Genomic DNA, 9,788 nt, shown 5'->3' with positions numbered 1-9,788 from the left:
AAACGTTATCATCATATCTCAACATATTTAAAAGTATTGAAGAACACTCAAATACATACTATCATAACATATCATTTAGGGCTACTGAAAAACACACAAAACATAGTATTTTTCTCAGTGAGTAGAATACTCACTTGGGCTGCGAGGTTAAGTTTTCAGATTTACCTCAAATCGAATGGTGAAAAGTAAATCTTGCTTTGTAGATCATGTTTCCGAAATCTTTTTCTTTTTAATTTTACATCACATAACACTCAAAAAAAAAAAAAAAAAAAAAAAAAAAAAAAATGTAATGGGAGAAAAGAAAAAGAAAAAGGGCACCAGCGCAAAACTACCCTATCCTTGCACAAATTGTGAAATCTCATTTTTATTGTAATTGCGACGCATTCAAGTTGAGGAGCGCGTAATTACAGCAAAACCCTTGGGAGTCGGCAAGAGGGAGGGACTGTGGCACTCACCAACGGTCTCTGAGAAAATGATGACAATCCAGACTTGTGCGTTTATTAGAAGCACAAGGAAAATCCCAAAAGCAAATTCCCAAGCAAGAATAGCGGAGATTGTGATCTGAGAATTACCTCAACCCGTGTCTGTGAATCTGCACCGTCTAAAGTAGTTAGACGCCCATCAATTTCAGTCTATCAAAGAAACACGATGTTAATAATGCGAAAACGCCTAACCTGGTGGACACCTAGCAGAGCAAAAAGAAAGAAGAAGAAGAAGAAGCAGCAGAGCACTTTGCTGTAAAGTGCTGCAGTTGACTCCAATAGTGCACTGCTTCAGATTGTGACTCTCACGGTCTTGGACCACGTTCTTGCCTTCATCAATCAATCTTTATGCCTTTCTCTCTCTCTGTTTTCTGTCTCTCATCCTCTGTGCTACGTCTCTGCCTCTCGTTTTCTCTCTCTCCCTTATCCGTGCCCCTGCCTTTATTGATTGCCATACCAGGGGGGGCTTATTTATTTTTTTCTCTGCTTCCCGGCTTAAAAGCTCAGTTGGGTATTAGTTCAATTCAGTTAATGTCACCGCCTGAGGCCACTATTTCTTTTCTGGTGCCTGTTCTTGCTCTGTTCCTACTTTTCCTTTCATCTCCGAGGTATTCTCTCATTATTTTTAACTTCCCAAAGAGCGATTTATCATTGAATTTCTTGTGCGTAATCTTGTCAACTTGCTCAAATGGCAAGGCCATGGAGTTCTTCTCTCATGCAAAAGCTCTTTCACTTGGTACTTTTCATGTTTTTCGGTGTTATTCTTGTCAAATCTTTGAATGAAGATGGTGTTTCTCTTCTGGAGTTTAAGGGGTCTCTTACAGACCCTGACAACAATCTTGAGAGCTGGAATTCGTCAGACTTGACTCCTTGCTACTGGATTGGAGTAGGCTGTACAGATTTCAAGGTAACTTCTGTAAATCTTAATGCCCTTAACCTGTCTGGTACTTTATCTCCGACCATTTGTAATCTCCCTCAGTTAACAGAGTTGAATGTTTCCACAAACTTCATCTCTGGTCCCATTCCTAAAGATCTTGCTCACTGTCATAATCTAGAGATTCTGGACCTTTGCACAAATAGGTTTCACGGAGAATTGCTGACCCCAATCACCAAAATGGTGGCTCTTAGAAAGCTTTACCTGTGTGAGAATTACATGTATGGTGAAATGCCTCAAGAGATTGGAGATTTAAATTCGCTTGAAGAGCTTGTCATTTATAGTAATAATCTCACTGGCTCAATTCCTGCAACAATTGGTAAGTTGAAACGGCTTAGGATCATCAGAGCTGGTCGAAATCTTTTCTCGGGTGCAATACCAGCTCAAATTAGTGAGTGTGAGAACTTAAAGGTTTTAGGACTGTCACAGAATAGTCTAGAAGGTTCTCTTCCTAGTGAGCTCCAGAAACTTAAGAATCTCACCAATTTGGTCCTTTGGCAAAACCAGTTGTCTGGTGAGATCCCTCTCGAAATCGGGAATATCAGTGGCTTGGAATTACTTGCCTTGCATGAAAATGCTTTGACGGGAGTTTTACCCATAGAGCTAGGGAAGTTAACCCAGCTAAAAAGATTGTACATATACACCAACCAGTTGAATGGAACAATTCCAGAGGAACTAGGAAACTGTACAAGTGCTGTTGAGATAGATCTTTCTGAAAACCAGTTAAGTGGGTTCATTCCCAGAGAGTTGGGCCAGATTTCTAGCCTTCGCTTGCTTCACCTTTTCGAAAACTTCCTACAGGGAAGTATTCCAAGGGAACTTGGACAACTGAAGCTGCTGCAGAATCTGGACTTGTCCATAAATGTTTTGACGGGTCAAATCCCACTGGACTTTCAAAATCTCACATACTTGGTGGATTTCCAGCTTTTTGACAATCATCTTGAGGGTTCTATTCCTCCTCACCTTGGACTTAACAGTAACCTTACTATTGTCAACATGTCTGCAAATAAACTTAACGGTAGCATACCTCCACATCTCTGCAAGAATCAAAAACTGATATTTATGAGCCTTGGGTCAAATAGGTTATCTGGAAATATACCTTATGGCCTAAGAAGTTGCAAGTCTCTAATGCAACTAATGCTGGGAGCCAACCAGCTTACTGGAAGCCTTCCTGTTGAGTTATATGAACTTCACAATCTTTCTGCTCTTGAACTCTATCAAAACCAATTCTCAGGGCTAATACCCCCAGAGGCAGGCAGGCTTAAAAATTTAGAGAGGCTGCTTTTGTCAGTTAACTTTTTTGTTGGGTGTATCCCTCCGGAGATTGGAAATCTAGTTCGGCTTGTTACATTTAATGTTTCTTCTAATTATCTCACAGGAAGAATTCCCCATGAGTTGGGAAACTGTACTAAACTACAGAGGCTTGACCTTAGCAGGAACAAGTTTACTGGCTCTCTCCCAGATGAACTTGGCAAGCTAGTGAATCTGGAACTTTTGAAACTTTCAGATAACAGATTGGTGGGAGCTATACCAAGTACCTTAGGGAGTCTGGCTCGACTTACAGAGTTGCAAATGGGAGGAAATATTTTTTCTGGTACTATCCCTGTCCAGCTAGGTCAACTTACTACTCTACAGATCTCCCTAAACATAAGTTATAACACACTTTCTGGCCCGATTCCTGACTATTTGGGGAACTTGCAGATGTTAGAAACTCTCTACTTGAATGACAATCAGCTTATTGGTGAAATTCCAGCATCAATTGGCGAGCTGCTTAGCCTTCTGGTGTGCAATCTTTCTAACAATGACCTGGTAGGAATTGTGCCAAACACCCCTGCATTCCAAAGAATGGATTCCACAAATTTTGCTGGAAACAATGGATTGTGCATCTCAGGCTCTAACTCTTGTCATCCATCAACAACTCCATCTCTTACTTACAAACCAAGCTGGATAAGAGAGGGTTCATCAAAAGAGAAAATAGTGAGCATATTCTCAGTTGTTGGGCTGTTATCTCTGCTTATTATAGTAGGTGTTTGTTGGGCCATGAAGCACCATGGGTCTGCTTTTGTTTCCCTTGAAGAACAAATCAAAACTGACATGTTAGATAACTATTACTCTCCTAAAGAAGGTTTCACCTACCAGAGTCTCTTGGAAGCTACTGGCAACTTCTCAGAAGATGCAGTTATAGGAAGGGGGGCCTATGGCACTGTTTATAAGGCTCTCATGGCTGATGGCAAGGTGATTGCTGTCAAAAGGCTGAAGTCCCATGGTGAAGGAGTGAATGTTGACAGTAGCTTCCATGCTGAAATATTGACCCTTGGAAATATCAGGCATCGTAATATTGTCAAGCTTTATGGCTTTTGCTATCACCTGGACTCTAATCTGCTCTTATATGAATACATGGAAAATGGAAGCCTAGGAGAATATCTACATGGAAATAACCAATCAGGTTTACTGGACTGGAATGCTCGATATAGAATTGCTCTTGGAGCAGCAGAGGGCTTGTGCTATCTCCATTATGACTGTAAGCCCCGAATCATTCACCGTGATATAAAGTCTAACAATATTTTACTGGATGGAGTACTTCAAGCACATGTTGGAGATTTCGGCTTGGCTAAGTTGGTGGACCTTTCCTACTCATCAAAATCCATGTCTGCAGTGGCAGGGTCATATGGCTACATTGCTCCAGGTAAGGATATGACTAAAGGCTATTGATTACTACTTACTTTTTGTTTTTATGCTTTATGTGCTCATCCTTCTCTCTCCTAATTTCTGGTGCAGAAAATTTGCTTCTTTATTTATCATTTCTTAGTGAAATTATGACATTTTATTATTTTGTTGAACAACATATCATTTATAGCTGATCCTTAAGGAAATATTCCTTTAAATACATACTTGGAACTAGTTTCTTCATGAAAAATTGAAAACTGTAGGTGCTTTCATTATATCAGTACTGGTACTATTGAATGTTTTAGAAATAACTCCTTGTTCTTTATTTTTCTTTCCATTTTTCCCCCTGCCCCAAAAGAAAGGAAAGGAAGGAATCCTTTCTAATGAAAGAAATCCCCTTTATATATATATTGCTTACTCGTTTCACCACAGCTGAGGCAACCTCTGGATGATGTAACTGATACTAATCTATTTCATTCTCTTAAATAACTAAGGTTTGTGATGCCTGTTATGTGCTTAGCCAATAAATTGCTGTGATTGTCCAAGTAACACTTGCCATATTTATCTGATTAAATTCATATCGGAGCTCATACTTCTAGAAAGCATTTATGCAAAGAGAAAATACAAACTAACAATTATTCAAAACCTCATTTCGGTCTTCTGATGTAAGCCAATTTTGCAGGGTTTAAGGTGTGTTTCTGATCATTCCCTCAGTTTCTCCACCATCTCCTTCTGATTTCCTTCTTGGTGTTGATTGCATTCCTTAACACTTTACCTCCAAATATAAAAATCTCTCAGTGATTTTAAAATGACCATTTGTTGTGTTGGTTTTGTTGGTGGCTAATTAGCTTTCACTATTGGCCATAGTTGCATCCTGTGCACATCATCAGGATTTTTATGCATTTGTGCATGAAATTTGGTAGAATTGCTTTTAGCCGCTATTCTAGCTTCTTTCTAGTATATGGCTTTTTCATTCTTCCGAGTTTATTAATTGGTCTTAATCTGACCTTGTTGCTGCGTAACCGCTAACTTTTGTCCTAGCTGATTTTGGACATTCTTTCACCATAAAATTCCTTTAACTCGAACAATTTATCATTAACATAAAAAATTTCTAGGAAATCCTTATAGTCAAGGCTATAGATTAAGTTGGTTGGTCAATTGCAAGAAGACACTTCAAGGATGAAGCTGTCAGGTGGTTCACGATGAAGTCACTAGAAGGAAAAAGGGACTACTTGAAAGATGTGGGTCAAGTTTGTGAGAAAAGATAATATCTAAGTGTGAAATATAGAGGACAATGCCAAAAGAGGATTCTAGACTACTAAGATAATTGGATCAGTGGGCAGTGACTGAGGGAAACATGGTAATTATATGGACTTCTTGTCTGGTTAGGGGTTCTCTTCGTTTCCCTAGAATCCAATTTTAAACAACCCCAAATTATCCATCCATCAAATAGCTCTCAAACAACCCAAAAAACGTCCAAATACTATTCCCGGATGGAATAACTTCCTCGCCATGGATGCAAGTCATCACTTCATACAAACTTCACCTCAAATGTCCATTACTTTTTACAAAGAACATAATGTTTGGTCAAAAGTCCTTGGAAACTTTTTCAGTAGATAGGTATCACTATCGGAATGGTGAAACAACTCAGAAAAATGGAGATAATTTAGTAATATAGATAATATCTCATTGGCAGCTAAGTATGGCTGTAATTCCTCCGTAAATCTGATCAAGTGAATCAAAAGACAATAGTAATTTCTGTTTGTCCTAGAGCCATCGAAGAAGGTTGATATCTTGCAAAGGTGCAAATATTCCTGGTACTATTCATCCGTCTATCTCTCTTCCCCTCTCACATCACATACAGTTTAAGATTTTTACTGACATATATGGCTGCCATTTCTCAAGGGAAACATAGGTACTTTTTAGTTGTCTTAAGTTTCAATTATTAGTTATTTCTTATAATGATGTTCTTGGAAGAAATATAATATAAATTTGTCAAGTGGTGCTTTTTAGAGAAGGAAAAAAAATAAAAAAACTCACTATGAAATGTTTAAAAGATGGCATTGGAACTAATATTGGCAACATTATTTAACCCGCTTGATGCCTCTAACCTTTAATTTCTTGAATTTTGTTACAGAATACGCTTACACCATGAAAGTTACTGAGAAATGTGACATATACAGTTTTGGGGTTGTTTTGCTGGAATTAATTACTGGGAGCTCACCTGTTCAACCACTGGACCAAGGAGGTGATCTAGCCACTTGGGTGAGAAGACAAATCCATGAGAAGGTTCCAACAATCGAACTATTTGACAAACGGCTTGATCTGAGTGCACAGGGGACGACGGAGGAGATGTCTCTAGTTCTCAAGATTGCATTGTTCTGCACCAGTACATCTCCACTTAATAGGCCAACAATGAGAGAGGTCATTGCGATGATGCTTGAAGCTAGGCAAGCCGTGGGCAATTCTCCATCGTCTCTTACACCAGAAACCCCATTAGATGAAGATGAAGATGCTTCTTCCAGAGGTTAGAAATTAAAATTTTAAAGGCATGCTTACTTTCCTTTTCTTCTTGTTGTGTATTGATGCCAGTTTCTTATGTTAGCCTCCACCCCAGCCTCTTTCTTTTCCTCATAAAACTCATTTTTTACATGTGATTGATTTGTACTGTGTGTTCTGTTGAAATATTGGTCAGCTTTGACAATTAATTATTTGGAGAAGTAAAAATTCGGTCTGCATGATTCTGAATTTTGCAGATTACTTGGAGCCATAGTTTCCTCTCCATCCTCCAAGGGGAGGGAGAGCTTGCACTTCCCATGCATCCATTAACTTCTTCTATGTATCGAACGAATGAATGTCTCTGCTCTGTCCCACCGCCATAGCTGAATTCAATAATATCCTCTTCCATTCATTTCTCCCCTTCCTTCACAAGCAACTCTGCAACTCTGATTGGCAAGCTCTTTGAATGTACGAAGACTGTTCATTTAAATAAGGTAACAACAGATCTGAATTTAATGGACTCTTTTATTGAAGGTTTTTATATGGCAGTGGAGCTTTTTATATAAGGTTTTTATTAGTTGCTCTTTGTAATAAATTTTTGCTTGAGAAAAATATCAACTTACTAGATTGTAGGATTACATCATGCATTAACTTCAATAGCCATATTTTGATTTTGGTTGGAAAAAGTATTTTGATGTAAAAGAAATGGGAGAAAAAAAATACTTTTTGATATGCTACAGTACTTTTGAAAAGAATTTAATGTTTTGAATTGTTTGCTGCTGGTTTTGAAAAAAATGAATTGAATTTTTCCAAACTTTTTTCTTCAAAATAAAAACAACAACAACAAACAATCCTAAAAATACAAAAATAGATCTCACATCCAGATACTTATTCAAAAATATATAAAAAAAAAAAAAAAAAAAAAAAAAAAAAATACTCTTATCTCACCATACATAAACATCAGACAGCGGGAAGCTCAAACAGTAAAAATATGTTTTAAAAACACTATTTAATGTTACAAGCACGGAAGTCAAAACTGAAAATAAAAACAACTCTACCGAAAATGCTATTCATTATTTCATTCTGTTGTTGCCTTTTTACTATCTATCACGCTCATTTTCAATTTTATGTCCCTATTAGACTTGCATAACAAGCAAAAAGAAATCAACTAGTTTCGCACCATCCGCTAACCCTATTTACTATATATGCTTATTATTATTATTATTGTTGTTGTTGTTGTAATCACTGAGGTAATGGTAGTAATTGCCGTGGGTGCTGTTGTGAGTTGCGTTACATCTGTCCTTCCTCTTTTTCAACAAAAAAATTAAACCAAGCCTCTTCCACCAACACCGCTGCCTTCTCTTGTGGGGAGTGGGAGCCCCAACGTTGACGTGGCTCACGTGCACCTTTCCCCTCCTCGCCAGCCCACGCACCTCCGGTGGCCTGTAGTTCCGGATCAGCGACCACTTAATCCCATCGAAAAAAGGGTGCCTTTTTATGTCGGTGGCTCCCCTGGCGCAGCCTAGCCTTCTTCTTGGGTCCTTTACCAGCAATTTCTCTATCAAATCCCTCGCCTCCGCCGTCCCTTCCTCCTCTCTCTCCGCCGCGTGGATTCTGACCTGCCTGCTCGACGCTATATTCCGCAGGGTGCCCTCTTTGCTGCCCCCGCGGAACGGCGTCGTCCCGTACAACAGCTCGTAAATGAAAACCCCGAAAGCCCACCAATCAACGCCGCTACCGTGACCGCTTCCGGAGACCAACTCCGGCGCCAGGTACTCGTGGGTGCCGACGCAGGACCTCGAAAACGCCGTTGTAGGCTCGGCAACGAACTCGGCCACCACCTCCTCCCGGACGACTTTTGTAGGAGCCGAGCCCAAGCAATTGAACCTGCGGCTCCTGGTGGTGGGGTGGGCCCGGATCTCCTGCAACGTGGGCACCACGTCGGCCTTGAAGCACAAGTCAAAGTCAGACAGCATGATGTGGCCGTCTTCACGTAGCAAAACGTTCTCGGGTTTCAGATCCCGGTAAACAACGCCGAGAGCGTGCAAATATTCCAAGGCTACCAAGACCTCGGCGGCGAAGAACCTGACTGCCTGAAGCGGAAGGCGGTTGGCGGGCTGTTTGCGGAGGAGGGAGTGGAGGTCCCCGCCGGGGCAGTAGTCAATGAGGAGACAGGTGTAGTGAGAAACGTGGATGTGGGCGTAGAGTGTAGGGAGGAATGGGTGGTCGAGCATGGAGAGGATGTGGGCCTCCATTTGGACGTGGGAGAGCTTTTTACTGCTGAGTGAGTCCTTGTCCACCACCTTGAGAGCGAAGTTGGCGTGCTCATTGTCTCTGAGGCGGCAGAGAAAGACGCGGCCGAGGTTTCCGCTGCCGAGGTGGCGGAGGAGGCTTAGGTGGCGGAGGTGGAGTTTGCCGTCAGAGGAGATGTTGGTGGCGGCTTTGATGGCGGCCCAATGTGGGTCGGAATTGCGGTGGGGACGGCTGTATTGGGGAGTAGTAGTAGTGGTGGTAGTGGAGGTGGAGGTGGAGGAGAGGCGGGACTCGTTGAAGCTGAGAGTCAAGCTGCTGCGTGCTAAGCTACTCCGAGCGCTTGAGCAAGCGAAGGTACGGTCGCTGGTGGTGGAGGCGGAGGTGCAGCTGGTGAAGCTGAGGTCTAGATCTGAGTACGAGGGGAAATGGGTGTACTCTTCGTCCATTGCTGCCATGGGCTGCTGCTTAATTAATTACGAGCCTTGGACGCTATGGATGATCGGATGTGTGTTTATAAAAACATGAAAAACAGAGAGAGAGAAAGAGAGAGCGGAAGGTGGGGGGCAATGGGGGCCAGGGGAGGGGATTAAACAAGGTGTTTGGTTGACCCAGCGCTCCAGCAGTGGGGTCAGTGGGGTGGCAGAGAGAGATAAAAGAATCCGAAAAAATCAAAGAAAATACACAAAGAATAGGAGTGGGGGAGTGGTTCGGAAGATTGAATGAAGGCCGCTGACAAATGAAGCCGCGTTCGTATTGGGGGCCGCGATAAATAACATAAGACAGCTAGCGAGAAGGCAACGTAACCCGCGTTACGGCTAGTAGGCTGCTTGCACCTGAGCAGTTGGCGATGACTCTTCTAATAATTTGCCTCATTCTCCCTTCCATTATTTCTTTCAGGTTAAGATCCTCTTTTGGTAAATGTTTTGACATAACTCCGTCTACATGATGAGTAG

General features: G+C 41.4%; 2 protein-coding genes across 2 annotated transcripts; one reads left to right on the top strand and one right to left on the bottom strand.

Moving 5' to 3' along the window:
* The first annotated feature begins 425 nt into the window (after window positions 1–425).
* LOC133875470 (leucine-rich repeat receptor-like serine/threonine-protein kinase At1g17230) lies at window positions 426–7,148 on the top strand. Its single transcript, XM_062313617.1, has 3 exons — window positions 426–4,102; window positions 6,221–6,610; window positions 6,840–7,148. The coding sequence occupies exons 1-3, from the start codon at window positions 1,171–1,173 to the stop codon at window positions 6,854–6,856; spliced, it is 3,339 nt and encodes a 1,112-aa protein (XP_062169601.1). The 5' UTR covers window positions 426–1,170; the 3' UTR covers window positions 6,857–7,148.
* A 407-nt stretch (window positions 7,149–7,555) lies between these two features.
* Window positions 7,556–9,470, bottom strand: LOC133875720 (serine/threonine-protein kinase WAG1-like). Its single transcript, XM_062313931.1, has one exon. The coding sequence runs from the start codon at window positions 9,288–9,290 to the stop codon at window positions 7,782–7,784; it is 1,509 nt and encodes a 502-aa protein (XP_062169915.1). The 5' UTR covers window positions 9,291–9,470; the 3' UTR covers window positions 7,556–7,781.
* Between the last annotated feature and the right edge of the window lie 318 nt (window positions 9,471–9,788).

Source organism: Alnus glutinosa, chromosome 8 (genome assembly GCF_958979055.1).
Source record: "Alnus glutinosa chromosome 8, dhAlnGlut1.1, whole genome shotgun sequence".
Classification (NCBI taxonomy): domain Eukaryota; kingdom Viridiplantae; phylum Streptophyta; class Magnoliopsida; order Fagales; family Betulaceae; genus Alnus; species Alnus glutinosa.
The sequence above is the reverse complement of the archived record's forward strand: the minus strand, read 5'-3'. Positions and strand labels throughout refer to the sequence as shown.